Source organism: Punica granatum, chromosome 7 (genome assembly GCF_007655135.1).
Source record: "Punica granatum isolate Tunisia-2019 chromosome 7, ASM765513v2, whole genome shotgun sequence".
In the NCBI taxonomy this organism is placed as follows: domain Eukaryota; kingdom Viridiplantae; phylum Streptophyta; class Magnoliopsida; order Myrtales; family Lythraceae; genus Punica; species Punica granatum.
Window position 1 is genome coordinate 3,314,837 of NC_045133.1, and position 18,965 is coordinate 3,333,801.

An 18,965-nucleotide genomic window follows, 5' to 3' on the forward strand; every position below is an offset into this window, starting at 1 on the left:
AACACTCATCAAATGCAAATGAGAGATTCGATAGTCTTTGCTGAGGATGTGATGGATATTCTGAATCGAGGGGAAAGGGAAAACACAATGAGCGGATAACAAATCTTTACAATTAGTAAGTGTTTCCTTTCGATACACATACATTTCTTTTCGTAATTTCAGATACTGTAATTGGGCGAGAAAAATTGCACAAACAACGGCCCCGACAATAGATACCTCTAATAAGCAGAGGCAGAAACAAATTTTAAAGTATGACAATTCAGATGTTGGAACTGTTACTGAGGTTTTCCAAGGAAATTACTGCGCCGGACTCATTTGACGGTGCAGAGTGTGATGCGAGAATGTATATCACCCAGAGATGAAGGCATACCAGGTAAACTATAGCCCATATTTTCGCAGTCGGGTTTCTCCTAAGAAAAACAGCACCCGCCAAAAATATAGCGTCCAACTGCTGAACCAGTGATCCAATATGCTCTCTCCCCGAGCGGATCTTGTCTTGTAGCCGATGCCTTGGTTTGGAATCAAAGGGATCCCAAATCCCTGACTCTACGTCTCCCAATGGAATGCTGGAAAATTCATTCATGCTCGTGGCTGTCTTGTTCTCTTCCAGCAACCTTGAGACTGCCTGTATATCGGTCAGTAAGATCGATGTCTTTTTATAGGAATATAACCACAATCAATGAAATAGCCACGAGAAATTAAGTGCTAAGGTAACAGCTTACCTCTATCCGGAAGACAAGAGTGGCCTTTTCCGAGGATAAAGACTCAACCTGACAGAACACAAACAATCAAGGGTTTGAGTACATTTTTAATGTGGTCTGAAGGAAATTGTCACTAATGTCAAGGTCTTTAATGCGGTTGGGCACATGCAAGAACCAATATTCAGAGACTACATTCAAAACTACGTAAGTGGACATGCTACTAAAAATATCATGAAAGTTAATCAAAGCAAAGTTTTGCTGAATTTGCTTATTAAAAAAAAAAAAAAAAGGTTGCCAAATTTTGGCGCAGAGAGTGCAGGCCATCAAGCCCTTACATGATCAGATTTTGAAGAACAGACCTGAGCTTGTTTCTGAATTAGATGGTCAGTCAATTGGCCCAGTCTCCGCTTGAGTTCAATCTCTACTTCTGTCGGTTCCTCCATCTCCTTCCTTGTCACTTCAATGTTTGCCTCCAGACTCTGTGCCTGAACATGACAAGTAAATCACATTTAATATCCCATTAAGAAATTACCAATAAAAGCATAAAGAGGTAGCATATAGAATTTTCTTTTTCAAACTATAAACCAATGGAACAAGAGAACTTCCTTTCATTTAGCATATATATAAGTAATATTACAAAATGAACCTTTTCTTGCAAATTTCTGAGTTTATCAGAGATAAAAGCATATTCCGCCTCAAGTAGCTCTCGTTCCACTTCAACTCCCTTAGCAGCTGCTAACTGCTTCAACGATGTTCCAGTATGATGAGTGCTGGAGATTCTCCTCTTCATTTCTTCAGCAGAAGAAAGGTCTCAAGATATATCTTACAGCACAAACATGTGAAGTAAAAGCCCAAAGAAAAAAGTGAAATTAACACGATTTATTGGAAAGCTTCATGTATGCCAGTGTTATCCACGGAAAGCAACTGCGAATGAAGTGGAAGCTGATCATGCCAAGAAAACCAGCCAAGTATAATATAAATTGATTGATTTAACTCCAAATTCACGCTCCATGAGTTCAACTATAAAAAGCAATCAACGGAATTTGAATCAAACAGCAAAGTTCTGGGAGATATATTCTCTATGAGCTTACTGAAAGGCTATACCATGTGGCACCAGAACCCCTAGAAACATCAACGTCTTAATTTTTTAAATTAAAATCCTGCCGAAAATGAACTCTTAGCAGCAAAAGCAACTAGCAGATGGACAAAGAAAGTTCCATGTCCCCTGACAGCAAAAAAGCAAGACAAATATTTCTCTGAACATACCTTCATGTGCTACTTCTTTCAACTCAATTTGTTGCCGAAGTTCAGCCACCCTCTTTACCTATTCAACAATAAATACGAGCACAAATTAATTACAGAGTTAAGGCAATTTGCCTTCACGGTTCCAGATTCCCCCAGCTAGAATAAAGCACATCATAAGGATGGCAAGTCGGATCTACAAAGATTATTATACCTCTATTTCAAGATTCCACTGGGCTGCTGCAAGAGATCTTGCAAGGTCAGCATTTGCAGTCTGCAACCATATTTCACTTTAGCAATATCAAAACCAGAAGTAATTTATTAAGAATGGCAACAAATCCAGAAAAGAGGAATGACGAGCTATAGCAGAAAGTTTCAGTTACCGATACACAACTAAACGACCTGGAACAAGTTGCAATACCTCAAGTTTAGCTAATCTTGCACGGGCTTCCATTCTGGTATTATTGTGCTTCTGCTTCTCCTGTTCAACTGCTTCCATTGTCTCAATCGTTATATTCTGCAGTTCTGAAGCCTGGACCAAGAAAGATCACAAATGAAAGAAAAACTAGGAGTTAAAATCAACGTCATCAAGGGGAAAAAAGAAAATAAAAACATATGGAAAGTTCAGTCAGCAGGTATATGACCTCTTCAGCTTGTTGCTTTGCTCTTTCCTCAATTATCTTCTCTAAGCTTTGCTTCTCTCCCTCCAACCTTGCAACCATGTTCTCACGCTCTCTGATGGCCTCAACAGCCTTAGCGGCTGCCTTCTCGGCAAGAATCTTCTCCCTCCTCCTCCTCCTCTCCTCCCTCCTTCGACGTTCATCTTCACTGTCAGAGTCAGAGGATGAACCAGATTCCGTCTCGGACATAGAACCAACATCGTTATTCGAAGGAAATTTCTTAATGCCACGAGAAATATTCTCTTTCTTAACAACGTTGGACTTGTCTCCTCTTCCTTCACTACCCTTGAGCACATTGTTATCGCCATCAAGTGTCCCACTGGATTTAGACTGTGCGTCTGTAACTCCTTTAGCCGAAACAATTTCCGCAGACCCATTATTGACCACTGGTTCAGAAAAATCATCCGCTTGTTTCAAATTCAGCTGCCAACCATCCTCCACATTTTCCTCATCAATCCCTTGCTGCATAAACTTTCTCCTTATTTCTTCCTGATCAGATGCTTGTTGCTCCAAAATCTTTCCATCATTTCCCGAATCAGCCTTCAAATTTATCCCGGCAGAATCTGACAAATAAGGGCCATCGCCATCAGTTTGTTTTCCATTTAACTTGCCATCCCTCAAATTGCTTCTCAAACTCGACCTTGGGACCTTATTACTGTTGCTCTTTTGATTTCTCTTCTGCTCTGACGCCAAAGAATTCGAACTCACACTCCCTGGCCTCCTATAATTACTCTTCCCAGCTTGAGTTCTAGAAGCCCCATTGCTCCGGTTGGCTACCGAGTGGCTCGTGATCTCATTCGGCGGACCCAACAACTCAGTCCAGTCACCATCATTAACTGCGGATTTACGACTCGGAGAACTCGAGGTACTCGCGATGTCATTACTTCCATCGCGGTTACTAACTTTGCTGCTATTAGAATCCGTGGATAACCGGACGCCATAGTCGTAGCTATCCTGAGTCTTTTTCTTCAGCTGATCCTTCAAGGAGACACTACCACCAAGTTTTGCAGGAGTACTGTCATTTACATCATCAGATCGGGGACTCTCATTCTTCCCGAGCGACTCGGCCGCTTGCTTATCGATCTGAGCCATCAGATCAGTAGCGTTTCAGTCAAGACAATCCAGAATCGATCTCATTAGAGAACTAAACAGCAATGCAGGACATAACGAGTACGATGCCAATAGTCACAAAAAATTCACAAATTTTAACTCGATTCAGTCACAACTGAAACTAAGCAGAAAAAACCAAAATCATATGAACCATGGCGAAATTGATAATTCAGATTGAACTCATTGACACGATTCGGCACAAAAGGCGCAGCCACACGATGCAGAAACTAACGATAAAGGCAGAATTCGTCCTAGAAATTTCCATGCTAGAGATGAAACTAAAATTCTGCGGTTGCAATGAGTGGTGAAGAGAAGAATTGCCTTCTGAAGAATAGTCTCGGCAGCCTTGAGCTTGGAGGTGAACCAGTCCGACATGCCGATCCCTCCTACTGCGCTATCCTTCCACTAATTCTGCAGCTTGAAGAGAGAGACAGCGTCAGTGAGAGCACCGAGAGCGAGAAGAGAAGAGATCAGTGACTGAGTCGAGAAGCCGAGTCGGCCATGGCGCATTGGAGCGGAAATCACCGTTTCAACGAAACCGAGTTGCAGAAGAAGAAGAAGAACGGGGCAGACAATGGGAGAGAGCAGCAAGGTGTGGAGTGCTAAGATGACAGCCCGGTGAGATGATTGGGTCACAGACAACATTCACTGCCTTGTGGACGCGACACGTGGAAAATTTCCCCGGACGACCGGATCCCGGGATAGATGGACGGTGGTGATTTAGCGAAAGTCAGCCGATTTAGTGTGGGAGACCTGTCGCCGTTGGGGGACGGTAGCCGGTAGGGTCCCTTTCGCACGTGCACGGACCTGACAGGCCAACCAACAAATGGGCCCGCCGTAAATAATGGGCCGATAAGGTATCAAGGCCCATGTTCCTTGGAAAACCTCGTGGAGTCAATCCTCCTCCGTAGGACAGTCTCCTCCAGAGGTAGCGAAGTCATTGCGTCGTGACAATACATAACGGTAGAAAATATTGTTCCGTTGAGTGCGTCGTTAGCTTTGCTTGAAGTTTAATGGTAATCGGTGGGCCTTGTCTTCCTTCTGCACTAATTATGATGATTTGTAACACCCCGACATCCGAACTTAAACCCCATTTTTTTCTCGGCTAGAAAAAAGAGAATCTATTCCACAACAAAAATACGAGTAAAATACTCGAGAATTTTATAAGAGTAGGAGGATCAGTAGATCCCCGAACTATTGTAAAGGATAATGGAATTTGATATAAACATTGAATAAAAACACAATATAATTGCTTCTAATACGAAAATCATAGTCTCGACCTCTTACAATATTTCTACGTGGACTCTGATAAAAACTATGAAAACTACTCTCTTTTTTGTTTTTTTGTGGAATTCAGGGAAAATTTCCATAGAGAAGTAGTGCAGCGAGAGGTTTTGAGCTTGTACTCGAGCACAAGAACCCTTCACAGAGTCGGACCGGTAGAATAGACCAGAAAACACAGCCTATGGAAGACACCAAGAAACCGACCAATGCAGCAAAGCCGAGGAAGGCACCATGGAGCCGACCAATCCAGCAACCATTACACCATACCTGGAATGAGAGAGACAGAAAAAACCCGGGAGAGGCTCGTGGTGCCTTCGCTGAAACAGCCACCTCTAGAAAAACAACACAACCGCATGGCTCAAAAGCCAAAAAAAGGCAAACCATTGATCCTCGGGACAACAGTGCCACTGATGGCTTCATCCCAAGCCCACTCATCGGAACAAAAAGCACGTCTCGTCGCTGGAGATGGTACTGCAGTGGGTCTAGTTGGAATTGAAGGAGACGGATCCTTTGGCGAAGAGGTGCGGAGCAGAGCAGACACACTAAGGAGAGAGGGAGGGCCGCAGAAGGAAGAAGGAGGGGAGAGGACGCCGCCATCGTGGTGGGAGGGGAGGAGGAGAAGCTATTACTGACGCCTTTGGGCCGCCGCCTCTTACCACGGATTCGAGGACCTAGCCAGTTGCTGAGGGAGAGGAGGAGGAGGAGGAGAACGTACCACCATCACCACCGAGCATACGAGGAGGATGCTGCCATCACAACCACCAAAAAAAGAAGAGCAACGAAACAAAAGCATCGACTGACTGACTTTGGCTTCATATATACACCCACTAGTAGAGTAGGGAGGTGTGGCCTGACCATTGGGGCAGAGGAGGTGGCACTAGATGCACCCGGCCGAGGCCGGACGCGACGGTGAGAGGAGCAGAAATTAGGATCTCCAAAGGGGATAGGAGTTTCAAATTAAAAACGAAAGAGGACATGCGGGACGGGCCCGTTTGCCAAACTAAAAGCATTATGGAATTCATTTTGTAGATGTGGTGACGGCAAACTTGCATGGACTACCCACCCCGTGGACAGAATAAAAGCACCGAAGAAATTTTGCCGATCTCCGGTGCAATAGATGGATGAAATTGCTGGCTGTGTTCGGTGCTGTTTATGCCGACACCATCAAGGCTTGGTTTGAGAGTGCTGATAAAATGAGTGCTTGGGAAACTGCTTCAGCTATTGTTGATAAAAGATGAAATGACTAATAAGCACTTTAACAAAGCACAATTTAGAATTTTGTACATTAATAAATAGCGTATATCGATGAGATAATCTATGATAAATCATACCCAGATAATGTACTGTCCGTCATTTGAATGACAATAATTCAAACAAAAAGTATTCAAACCGAAAAATGGTAAATGACACAAAACAGAATATTATTATTTAAGATTAGACTAAAAAAGTTTTATTGTTCCAATAATTATCGAAAAGGTCTAGTTGTTCATCAAACTAGTAATATTATCTTTTTTTGCTGAATAAACTAGTAATATTATCTTAGTGACCTGACTAAGTCATATCGAATTTTCAAAAATCTAAAAGCACGTAAAACTTGATAAGTGATAGCACGTAAAGATTCGAATTATAGCAGAATATGCCCGATAATTTAATATGGAGCCTTTCAGCATGGAATTAATTAATTTGATCAAAGCAAATCATGGAGGATGTATCAAAGCAGGTAGATGTACCATGACGATTTCAAAAGCATAAAATATCCCAAAGCAAATCATGGACGATGTATGAGAGCATATAAATATCTTAATCTCCTTCTCAACTAGCTCTGATAGGAGTAAAAACATCTTCATCAAAGCAGATCATTGAGCCTTCTAGCATGGATTAAAGATCCACTGATGAAATTTTTACAACATTAATGGAGACGAAAATAATCACATAAAAGAAATATGTAAGAGGAATGTAAATATAACAGAGAAGAGAGAGATGTAAGTGGCGTTTGGTAACAGAGTAGAGTATGATTATACTTAATTAAGAGAATTTATTATTAAAAAATTGATTGTAATTATGATTAAGAAAAAAAATATGTGAGAATTTATTATTAAATTAAAAAAAAAGATAAAAAAGTAATTATTGTATTGTTAAATTGAACGAAAATTAATGAATAATTGAGAAAATTTAGTATTAAAAAATTAATTGTAATAATTGTTAAAAAAATATACGAGAGAATTTATTATTAAATTATAAAGATAAAAAAATAATAATTATATTATTAAATCGCCAAAAAAAATAAAGTGAAATTAAATGAATTAAGAGTGTGATTTAATAAACAAACAAAGCTACTTATCACGGACTCAAGAGGAACGAATTGCTTGAGGGAGTTAATAAAAGTTAAGGATAAATGAGGAATTTAGAAAAGCAAAAAGCACTCCCAAACTGACTCTAAATTCAGGCTGGCTGAGTTCCATCCGTCGCATTTAAGATCTAGCCTAACCTATGACATCTTCACTATCGGGTATAACCCCCTCGGGTTCGACATTTCGTCAAACAACGAAAACGCAATTTTCCAATCGACATCTGGGTATGTGGACAACTTTTAATTAGTCCAAAGAATTAATCGTGCAATTACACTTGATGGGGACAGCCCTTCTTGTATCACTCGAGGCATCAATGCATGATTTAGACCGGCATGGTCCTATCCTAGGCGTTCCCCGGTACCACTAGACCTCGAACAATACCGTATAATCCAACAGAACATATCTCGAAGTATATTCAGCACACAACGTTGCATCCACATCGAATCAATACTACCACTAACTATTAAATTTAATTCGTGCATTTCGCGCTGGAACCCACACCAATCAATTCTTAGAGTAGAAGAATCAAATTCCCCTTTGGACTGGTCGGTCTACTTTTGAGCCTACGTGATCAATTCGACAGTTAATGCAACAGCCAGAAACGTCCATAACCGAGATCGCTTGGCGCTAGCCAGGAGATGGTTGCATCGGTCGATTAATTTCATCGACGGATGCGATTCTATAATAATGACACAACAAACAAGACGGGATATCCACCATTTAAAAAAAAAAAAAAAAGACTTCGAGGCGTCCTCGCCTTTTGACCGGAGGAGATCAGTCAATTGTTTAAATCAGCCTAATGACGTGATCCGGCCAATTGCGATTCAAATTCAACCATGTGCTTCATTTAAACAAATGATGTGACCTTCAGGATGACTATGAATTTAATACCAGACAACGGAAAAAGGATTCCCCGGAAAAGAGATTCCAGAGATGAAAAGTCAAATCAGACGAGCTTAGATTTGGATTGCAAACGAGAAGTCATGAGTTCTTTATTTAATGGCGGAATTGATAGAGATGGTCATGAGATACTTTCCCTATCTACGATCAGCGTGTTCATATTAGCACTTCATCCTTCGCAGTTAGCAAAAGAATTCGAAGAGTTGTTGCTCATCGAGAAATCGAAGATCAATTCAAGCTGGAGTCTTAAGCCTATACCTCCAAAAGAATTTGGCGTTGTCGCAGATCTGAACCTACACCGCAGCGCCGTTGGACAGGGAACCGGCGGTCATCATCTTCTTGAATTCCGCGAAGTTGACATTCCCGTCGCCGTCATAGTCCACCGACTTGATCATCCTCACGCAGTCCTCCACGGAGCAGCCCATGTTCAGGCGGTTCAGCACCAGGTGCAGCTCGGACGCAGAGATGAGTCCGTTCCTGTCCTGATCGTAGAGATTGAAGGCGTCGCGGAGGTCGGACTCCCCAGAGGAGTTGGATCGGCAGAGGGCGGCGAACTCAGGCAGGTTGATGTAGCCGTCGCGGTCGCTGTCGATCTCCTCCATCGCACGCTGGATGTCTTCCTTTGACGTGACGGAGCCCATGGCGGAGAGCACCTGCCGATTCCCAAACCACAGTGGCTGGATCACGAGGCACGAGTCTATAACATATTAGGAGACAAATTAATGGCGCCGGTTACCGACCTGAGAGAGCTCGGCGGCGGAGATCTTGCCGTCGCCGTTGGTGTCGAACTGGTTGAAGACCTTCTGGAGCTCGGCGTCGGACATGCCCTGGACGTGGAAAGAGGCGGAATTTCCGTTTGTCTTAGCGCCGTCACCGGCAGCGGATTCCGTAGCTGGAGTCGCTGACATGGCTCCCGGAGCTCGTCGCCGCACTCGGTCTCTTCGTCTGAGCGAGAAGCTGAGAGAAAAGCGAGAGGCGCAGAGGGAGAAGTTCCAATTCGGGAAACATACAGAGAGGAGGAAGGAAAGAGGCGGAAGCGGTGGAACTGAGTCGTACGACAAAAGTGGATTCGTGGGGCCCAAAGACAATAGACCAGGCCCAGTCAATGATTTGGGCCGATAACAGGCTCAAGCCCATTATCTATTACGCAGGCCTAACGCCCGGTAATGATGAGAATTGAATATGAAATCTCTACTTGAAAATATTATTTTATCATTTAGGAAATAGAATATTTCGAATAAGATTATATCGACTAGTTAGGCAGTTAATATACTTGATATCTCTAGATTTGATTTAGTTGTTATTTTGGTACTTGTTTCTAGATTTGATTCTCTTCATTGTAGCCCCTAAATATGTGAAATCACTGTATAATTCCTTGAGTCAGTCTATTCAGCTCATATATTCTACTCCCATGGGTATACTCAAACGGTTTCCTTGAATCAATCTATTCAATTCATATATTCTACTCCTATGGTTTTGCCCTCACGGTCACCACGTACCTTTTGTATCTCTACTCTCCCTCTCCTTATTATATATAAAATTTGTCGTCTTGATTAAGGCGATAACGCGTGTCTTTAAATTACATCCCCTTTCTCGACATGGAGACAGTTAGACAAGAATACGTTAGATTATTCACAGTCAAGCTACACATTTTCTTCACGGGTTGCACGTTCCTAGGAAAAGGGCCCGCGCCGAATGGCCTTTACAGCTAGTGGCATTGTCCTAATTAGGGCGTCTAAGGGTCACTGTCACACACTCCTGTGTTCTGTCCCTTTATTGGGATATCAAACAGTGCCATGGAGCTCCCGAGGTTCAAAGATTCCCATCAATTGACAATGACTAAAAACACGACTAAATGTTCAATAAGTGAGACACATCTAATCACTCTGAATAAATAACAATTAATTTAAATGGATGTAAATTGGGGCTTATGAAATCGTCGTGGGTCATATTTACCATATATTTTTATTAAATGTTATGTAATCACTTAAAATGTGTAGTACTTATCGAATATTTATTTTAAAAAGGCTCGAAAAATTCTGCCATCCATTGTATGAACGAACATGAGATCACGTGACTATTGGATCAATACGGGACGAATCACGTGTATTAATTTAACGAGCCTGCTGTCTTTAATATTCAATCAGACCAGAAGTTAAAGAAAGAACAAAGGCAGCACCGGAAGTCTTTAATACTCAATATAATTTAACTTGACCAACCAACCACAAGATATATATAGCACTGAGGGACATAAATTCTATCTCTTGTATCCTCCCAATGATGAAACATTGATAATTAGCTAGCTGTAAGTATAAGTATAATCATTATAGCTAAGACCCAACAGCTGCTCAAGATGAAATAAGCCACCATATATATGTAGAGCTAGAGCTAGAGCTAGGGAACTTCTAGCGATGGCGCGGGCAGAAGGTTACCACATAGTTGCCCCTCGTGCAGGTCGCGATGCTGGTGGGGTCGTCGTATGCGTATGAGTACGCCTTCGGGCACGCTGTCTTGAATATCCTTGAGTACGCTGTGGGCTTGCATGCTTGCGGCGTCCCAAACTTCCCGGTGCAGCAATACCTGCGCGATCCCGTGATTTCAGCCGGATGATCACCGGGACAAAAAATTCTTATGTATTGATTGATTTGACTCTCTCTTATGCCCACAAATCTGATGATTTAGCCAATCACAATTATTGAATTATGTGACTTTCTTTCATGTCTACAGATCTGATGATTGAGACCATTTCTCGAACCAATTTTACGATAGTTGGAATAAATGTACATACCTAGGGGAGTTGAAGGCCGAACAAGCACTCTTACAAGCCACCACCGTGTTGTCCCTAGAGCGGACCTGGAGCCCGACCGGGCACATCATGTTGAGGTCGCTGATGCAGCCTGCGTAGCTGCACCTGCCTGAACCCTTGTAGGGCGTGATCGACATCCCGAGGTTGTATCCATCCACAAGGCTCACGTCGTAGAAGTCCTGGTCATTTCCAAGGGTGATCTCAGCCAGCGTGGCAGGCGGAGCACCACCAATGCCGTTGCAGTAGAGTGACCCGCCGCAGTCTCCAGTGGCACAGCGGCCACGGCCTGCCACATCGAAGGTGCAGCCATGGCGGCCCCAGAGGCGGCCCGACCAGAGCGCGGGAAGGTGGAGGGTGTAGGCCTTCTTCGGGGGAAGCTTGAAGCCACCTCGGGCAAGGATGGGCTTGCCGGCGCTGGGCTGAATGCCTGGCCACACCGTGTGGGGGCACTTATTGAACAGCGTTATGGTTGTGGCCGACACCTCATCTGCCCCCAAGAAACACAGGTATGTTTTAATTATTTGCCCAATAGGTAAAACCAACTGACTAATTATCGAGACATGTATAACTATGATATCAATTCACACAACTAACCTTACACCTGGCATCCGGAAAATTTAATAATTTGTCTTCTCAAATCTACTGCTATATTAGGAATGTAATGCAATAACATAGGCTCTTATCTGAAATCAAAACTTCCGAAACTGCGAGCAATTTACCAATCAAATCACAGTTTAATATATTTCCTTATTTTTGTACTGTTGATGAAAAGGAAATGAAGGAGAAAATGTAAAGTGTGCGACAATCATTAAGGAAGACGAATTAAAATGGTCGGTCCATATTGTCCACAAGCAGCTTATGAGATTCAACTTGCATAAAGCAGTTTTTCCTAATTAATTATCAGCAGTCAGCCATAAAAAGGAGGACAAAAAAGCAAAAAGAGAAAAAGAAAAAGAGGTTGACGCTAACTTTTTTTTTTCTGATCCGGATTGTTCGGATTTCGTCCGATTAATTTTCATGATTCCGTGAATTTCAGCGACGCATGAACCGGGTAATTACATCAAAAGTGTTCTGATGGCCCCAAGAGGATTCGAACCTGGATCTCGATACAAACTTGGGTGCATATTAACCACTGAGCCGAATCCAAGGGATCAGATTGACGCTAACTGAGAAGCGTTGCAGTGCGGGAATACACACATTTGTACAAATATAAGAATTTTCAAGTTCGATTATCGTTAGTACAACTTTTCTCACTCCTTTACTATATTTTCTTATCAAGCAATAGGCTTTCCTTATAGCCGAAAGAAACCTTATTATCGGTACGAGTCCAATTGACCACCGCAACAACCCCTTCTCGTATGCGTGTTTATTCGCATGTCAAATGATGATGTTACTAAGATATCTACCGATTTCGATAAGCAGCATGAGTTCACTATCAACACATAACTATGCATGTAACAGCAGATCTAAGGACACATGAAAAATGTGCCAGAGGAAAATCGGGGATAATGTGCTTTCGAGGAGAGCCATGTAAACTCGACATCAATGCTAAAAATAAATAAATAAAGAAAGAAATGTCACAAGAAAAGAAGCAGCACAGGCAAAGATGTATACATATGTATCTTTGAGTGAATGTATGTTATCTATATGTATAATACCTGCAATGTGGGAGGAGAGGAGAGAGAGGAGGAGAAGGCTGAGGAGAGGCCTGGGATTCACCATTATCACCACCTCCATTTCTGAGCTTTCCACTGAGCCCAAGAGCTTCTGAAGCCTCAGCCTTAAGGGGGAGAGAGAGATGGAGAGTCTGAACCTCTGAGTGTGGTTGAAATGGTAAATCTACACGCTCTCTTTATCTCTCTCTCTGTGTGACTCTCTGTCTGTTCTATTTGCACAAGTGGGAGCCCATTAATGGCGTATTTATAGATGGGGGAAGAGGGAAGAGGGGGATATACAGTAAATAGTGGAAGGGGACAGTAATTGAGGTTTTTTGGGGTTTGGTTGATCCGTTCCGGCCCGTTAATAAAGTGAGTGAACGGGACTTTGATGGTGAGTAAAAGTTACTACCAACTTTATTCTCTCTTTCATCTCTGTCAAACACTAATAAGATGCAAGCGGATTCATCACCAGTATTATCAAAATCGAATCGAACTAAATCAATTCTATATTTGCATGTCTCGCAGTTCAATTATACTTCTGCTATACTTTGCTTAGCTATTCCAGCCAATAATCTTTATACTGGTTTCCTTTGCCACGGAACACCGGCGAAGTGATAGCTAATCGGAAACGTGCTGACATTTCAAATTCCACTCCGACTTCTTGTTAAACTCACGTGATAGTAATGCTGTAACTATGTGGTTGAGAATAGGTTGTGTTAAAAATTTTACATTTTGTACAAAATCCTTTTATATAAAAGGTTTTGACAAAAATTCAAAACTCTTATACAATAAAATACTTGAGAACTTGTTTGATTTTTGAGTAAATCTTTTTACTCTATTTCATTTTAATTTCATTTATCTTCATTTCAATAATATAATAATAATAATTTTTTTTTTTATTATTCAATTCAATTTTTAATACTAAATTCTTTCAACTATTCATTTTTTTTACAATTCAATAATACAATCATTATTTTATCTTAACTATTCATTATTAATATTTTCATAATTTAACAGCACAATTATTATTTTTTTTATTTTTTCACTCTCTTTATTATTATAATTTAATTAAATATATATGTATATATATAATTGGAATGAAATTGAATTTAACCCGTCTTTATTTTCCTGAAAATGGGATGAGAGAGGGAGGGAGCTGGGCCTGAGAGGACAAAAGGGAGCACAGAGTTCAAGGGTGTGTCAGAGAGTCAGTGGGGGTAGCGTTGTCTGCATCCCACAAAAGAAAGAAATGGGGTCTTCCCCATGTCACATGACTTAGACGGAATCCAAGCCAAAGCTGCCCCAGAAAAGAAAACCCACAAGAAAAAAGAAGGTGAAATTTAAAAAAAAAAAAAAAGTAGAAGAAGAAGAACCGTCAAAAAATATTACGAGGATGAATGTAATGGTAGATCACATCGATTATGAGAAATTTTATTATTAAAAGATTCATGTACTTTGTGATTAGTTGGATGTAGTAATGAACACGGGATACATATACATTGTAATCTTGAGCTCTACATTTGTGATTTGGCATGAAAAAAATAGAAATGGGGTTGAATGAAATCAATGCACATTATTGTTGCATTTTCTTAAGAATTTCATTCCATTATATTTCCAATTGCCCTCCCAAATATGCACTTGGGGGAGCTTCTATATTCTATAAAGTGACCATGACTTGCTTTCTACAACTCGTTGGATCAACTTATAAAAATGCACATTGAATTACCCTATGCTGGCATTACCTACTACCAGGAATTCACATCCTTGGAGGAGATGGGTGTCGACTTGCCACGAACACAATAATTTCAGTGAATTTCAAACATCTATGCTAAGGGAAAACTCCTCGCTAGCTGGCTGTGCGGATTGAGTTCCATCAGTTACCATTTATGACAGTTTTTTTTTCCTTTTTAGATGTGTAACCTAGAATTTGAAAATCCAACGACAATTGTCGAACTGTTTTAATTAATTCGTATTGGTGACCATCATCGCAAAGTTGCTTTCTGCAGAATTCTTCCTTTGCCCATATTACTGCATCTGCCAGGGAAAAAATAAAACGGAGAGAGAATGGGAAGATGTCCTTGCGGCAATGCTGTCGGGGAAGAGAACGGGAAGCGACTATAGGGCCGTGCAAGTGCATGTGCGCGCCAGTGGCGCGGGTGGCAGTGTTTCGTACTCCAGGTGATTTCTGCCAGCACGTTCAGATTTTGTGCGGGAGATTGCCGACTTCTGACTAGTAACGGACCCCCTCTCCCACGCGCTCTCCAATGGCTGTCGACCGTACTGCCTCAGCTACGAATTTGATGGTGAAGATTCATCTAATCAAGCGGCTTCAATCCAACCCAACAATCGATGTCGATATTAGTGTTTTCTTTAGTAATGCCGCTCAACAATTTGAGAGGGGAATGGTAGAATCTATGGCTACGATCCATTGCAGATGTCAATATGTACTAAGCACACGAATATTGGTTAATTAGAGATTTATAGTCGCCATTGTCTTTTTCTCCCTCTATCGTAGTTACTTCATCAAATCCACCGAGAAGATGTGGCTAGCTCGCAATGGAACCGAGGTGAATTAATAGACATTGCTTTGACAAGATTTTTTTTCGATGTGAATCTTGATATCCGAAAATTCAATTGAGTCCTGACTATTTCACTCAAGCTAGATCGGTCCACTAAGGGATAAATCTCTCGTGGCATGAATTTTTTACATTCATAAGAACTCAAACATGAGACATTGCTTAAGCGAAATAAGTGTCGAACCGCTTGAATCAATTCACTTTGACTTTGACAAGATTTAAGATCGCCAAAACAGTAAAGTTCAAAGCAATGACATTTTAAATTAGGATTAACTGCACTGGTAGTCCAAAATGTTTCGTAAATGTTTCATGTTGGTCCAAAATGTTTTTTTGGTAACTTGATAGTACATTAAGTTTCAAAACCGTTTCAATATGGTACATTCCGTCATCTCATGCTTCACGCCGTTATACTCCAAACTCATTAAAATTGCAAAACGACCTAAAGTTTTAAAATTTTTCAAAATGTACCCCACATTCTCTCTCTCTTCTTTCTCGACTTTCTCTCTCTTCTGCAAGTTCTCTCTCTCTTCATCTCACATGATCTTCCTCTTCCTCCTCCTCGGTCGCACCGCCGCCGACTCTGACTCCGATCTCACTGCAGCACTCCTCGCCCTCCAGTCCCGATCCCAATCGAGCATTATCCACCTCGACGACCACTCCATCTCCCGCTTCCTCACCTCCCAGAAGACCCCCAGGCTTCGTCCTGACCCCGCCCCCTGATCTTCCTCTTCCTCATCCTCGATCGCAACGGTCTACCGCTCCGAGCAATGTGATCAGAGAGAGGGTGAAATTAGGAGATGCAAAATCAAGGAATGCAAGGGTTGAGCAGCCCGTGAAAGTGCAGCATAGAGGGGCAGGGTTGGGCCAGCGGAAGAGCTTCTACGACTCCACAGACTTCTTCTCGGAGCCCACGAAACGAAGCGCTTCAATCTTCGAGGACATTGACAGGAGGTTAAGGATAAGGGGGATCGACGAGCCCTCCAAGGATCTGGAGACAGTGGCGCGAAGAGCCCAAGTAGGAGGAGGCCGGTGGCAGATGCAGAGCAGAAGAGGCCGGTGTCCCCGGTTCAGTCCCTCAAGATTGATCTGGGCAGACGTCAATCCAATCAAACATTCACGAATCAATCTCCGAAGATCTAAAAATCGGTGAGACCGAGGAGGAGGAAGAGGAAGATCAGGTGAGATGAAGAGAGAGAGAGAGAGAGAGAGAGAACACTTGCAGAAGAGAGAGAAAGTCGAGAAGGAAGAAAGAGAGAGAGAATGTGGGGTATATTTTGAAAAAATTTAAAACTTTGGGTCGTTTTGCAATTTTAAAAAGTTTGGAATATAACGGCATGGAGCATGAGATGACGGAATGTACTACATTGAAACGGTTTTGAAACTTAATGTACTATCAAGTTACTAAAAAAATATTTTGGACCAACATAAAACATTAATGAAACCTCTTGAACCACCGGTGCAATTAACCCTTTAAATTAATATATCAACATATCGTAATTATGAGATTTTAAACCTGATTCACGTTTAATTCTACAGCTTCCCTATGTCTCTTTCCTTCCTTCCTCTATCAATCTATCTCCTCGATGCCGACGCGGGTGGATATGAGTCATCCTTGGCAAATATCCGTCCCATGAAGTGTACGTCGGGAGAAAATGAACCTCGCCAGAAAACAAAAGCAAATGCTAGCCAGAAGGGGAGGGGAAAAAAAAAAAGAAAAAAAGCAAAAAAGAAAAAAGAAAAAAAAAGATGAGAAAGGGAGGAAAGTCATCGTCGTAATTGATCTAACGGATAGTATGGCCATATCAGATCCGCTCATCACATGCTCGAGTGTTTTCCTTTGGGTAGGACCACGGCCAGGCCCCTCCAGCATCAACGGCTGTCGTAGATCCTATCTCGACCAGCTCGAAAATATGCTCATCACATCGATCGAGTGAGGCATGACCCGTTACGTCCCGCGACTTTAAACACTATTACCGAGAAGATTCGTTCAATCGCTTCATTATATGTGACGCACTGCAATTGATCATTTTTTGTGAAAGAGGTAATGTTCTCTTCGTACATGGCGGTGACCGGTCTGGAATCCGAAACTTGCATGGGGCAGAGGGATTCTATGGGAATTGTTGTCGTATAACGGAAAGGGGACCAGACATTGAGCATATTGAGGTACATAATATATGGTTTCTGTGTCCCATTGTAATAAATTTGAAACCATACAGTCCATTCTGACATTAGACAATTCATTAACAAGGCACGGCCCCATGAGCACCCCATTAGCAAGGTTTATATATATATATATATCTAAAAGTCCAATTGACCTCAACTAGTTCAGTTGAAGTGGAACACTCTACTAAATTCTCATAGCATGAAATTTCTCCATTCACAAAACTCGAATTTGAAATCTTACTTATGGTGCATAAGCATTAAACCATTAATCAGCTTAATTGGTAGCAAAATTAATTAACTCATTTTTTGTGCAGCAATTCGTTTTCTTAATCAGACTTTATATGTGTACCGATTTGGACAGTGGGCAGTACATGTATACATCTTTGTACATGCACGTGATACCATGCATGGCGAAAACGCATTGACATTCGCATAATGCAAATATCTCAAGAAGCCAAATCCAACACTCTAAACCGTATATAACGAACGAGGCTTGTCCAGGGACTCCCTTGTTTGAAAAAAAGAAAAAAGAAAAGAAAGATAGTGTAAAATACCCACTTGGGCCTATACGGACTTGAGCCCATCTGCAACCAAAAAGCTTAAGCTAATAGGTTACTGGACCCAAGCCTCATATAAGCTTGTGGTTTCTTTATCAATTTTTCGATGTGGGACAACATATCTCAACACCCGCCCTCACGTGGCAACGTGTGGTCCAACACGTGCCACGTGCCTTAAACACCCGCCCTTAACAACTGACCCGAGCCGGGCATCCTCTTCCGTGCTCAGGCAAGGGGGGACAAATACCAAACTAGCCTCGAGCTCCACACTCGAGCCTAACTAGAGGTGCACCTTAACTACCTCAGAACTGGACCGGATCACTCTTGGGCCTGATTAACATGAGGCGCACTCTTGGCTACTTCGAAATCGAATCTGGCGTGGTGTGAGCTCACATGAGCGCGCGGAAGCATAACCCGCTCTGATACCATGTAAAATACCCACTTGAACCTACACGGACTTGAGCCCATCTGCAACCCAAAAGCTTGAGCTTTTAAGTGGATATGGGCCTGAGCCTGTATAAGCCTAATGGAAATTTAATATGGTATCAGAGCGGGTTATGCTTCCGCATGCCTACGCGCGTATGCGCATGGACTCATACCACGCCAGGCCCAGTATATCCGAGTGCAGCCAAAAGTGTGCCTCGTGTTAGTGTCCCCCCTCGCCCGAGCACGGAAGATGAGTCTGGCTCGAGGTCAATTGTTGAGGGTGGGTATTTAAGGGCACGTGACAACGTGTAGGCAGAAATAGACCACACATTGCACGTGAGGGCGGGTGTTGAGGAGTAAAATGGGATAAATCCAACATCGGAAAAGAAAAAGAAAATCCATGGGTTAATATATGGTTTGGGTACCACCACTTATCAGCTTGAGCTTTTAAGTGGATATGGGCCCGAGCCCGTATAAGTCCAATGGAAATTTAATAGATAGCTTTGTCGCG

At 42.1% G+C, this 18,965-nt stretch overlaps 3 protein-coding genes and 1 long non-coding RNA gene across 4 annotated transcripts; 1 reads left to right on the plus strand and 3 right to left on the minus strand.

The window, feature by feature from the left end:
• Positions 1-90: 90 nt before the first annotated feature.
• Positions 91-4,290, minus strand: LOC116215297 (golgin candidate 2). Its single transcript, XM_031550946.1, has 9 exons — positions 4,055-4,290; positions 2,588-3,706; positions 2,365-2,475; positions 2,158-2,217; positions 1,968-2,025; positions 1,348-1,493; positions 1,061-1,186; positions 723-770; positions 91-625 (listed from the first exon to the last, which is right to left on the minus strand). The coding sequence occupies exons 1-9, from the start codon at positions 4,106-4,108 to the stop codon at positions 260-262; spliced, it is 2,088 nt and encodes a 695-aa protein (XP_031406806.1). The 5' UTR covers positions 4,109-4,290; the 3' UTR covers positions 91-259.
• A 4,012-nt stretch (positions 4,291-8,302) lies between these two features.
• Positions 8,303-9,442, minus strand: LOC116214105 (probable calcium-binding protein CML27). The gene is made up of 2 exons (XM_031549399.1): positions 9,009-9,442; positions 8,303-8,921 (listed from the first exon to the last, which is right to left on the minus strand). Exons 1-2 carry the CDS (start codon positions 9,174-9,176, stop codon positions 8,562-8,564), a joined length of 528 nt encoding a protein of 175 aa, XP_031405259.1. The 5' UTR covers positions 9,177-9,442; the 3' UTR covers positions 8,303-8,561.
• A 981-nt stretch (positions 9,443-10,423) lies between these two features.
• LOC116214103 (thaumatin-like protein) lies at positions 10,424-12,975 on the minus strand. The gene is made up of 3 exons (XM_031549398.1): positions 12,733-12,975; positions 11,057-11,561; positions 10,424-10,848 (listed from the first exon to the last, which is right to left on the minus strand). Exons 1-3 carry the CDS (start codon positions 12,809-12,811, stop codon positions 10,674-10,676), a joined length of 759 nt encoding a protein of 252 aa, XP_031405258.1. The 5' UTR covers positions 12,812-12,975; the 3' UTR covers positions 10,424-10,673.
• On the plus strand, positions 11,444-12,637 carry LOC116214106. Its single transcript, XR_004158234.1, has 2 exons — positions 11,444-11,580; positions 12,111-12,637. It is a non-coding gene; the product is annotated as an uncharacterized LOC116214106 (long non-coding RNA).
• Positions 12,976-18,965: the final 5,990 nt, after the last annotated feature.

Coding starts and splice junctions, on each gene's coding strand:
- LOC116215297 (XM_031550946.1), bottom strand. CDS start 4,108: ATGTCGGACTGGTTCACCTCCAAGCTCAAGGCTGCCGAGACTATTCTT. Junction 2,218..2,364: donor CAAGATTAGCTAAACTTGAG/GTATTGCAACTT, acceptor ATATGGTTGCAG/ACTGCAAATGCTGACCTTGC. Junction 1,187..1,347: donor TCAGAAATTTGCAAGAAAAG/GTTCATTTTGTA, acceptor TGTCATGTTCAG/GCACAGAGTCTGGAGGCAAA.
- LOC116214105 (XM_031549399.1), bottom strand. CDS start 9,176: ATGTCAGCGACTCCAGCTACGGAATCCGCTGCCGGTGACGGCGCTAAG. Junction 8,922..9,008: donor CCGCCGCCGAGCTCTCTCAG/GTCGGTAACCGG, acceptor GGGAATCGGCAG/GTGCTCTCCGCCATGGGCTC.
- LOC116214103 (XM_031549398.1), bottom strand. CDS start 12,811: ATGGAGGTGGTGATAATGGTGAATCCCAGGCCTCTCCTCAGCCTTCTC. Junction 11,562..12,732: donor CCTCTCCTCCCACATTGCAG/GTATTATACATA, acceptor TCTTGGGGGCAG/ATGAGGTGTCGGCCACAACC. Junction 10,849..11,056: donor TCGGCCTTCAACTCCCCTAG/GTATGTACATTT, acceptor GGGATCGCGCAG/GTATTGCTGCACCGGGAAGT.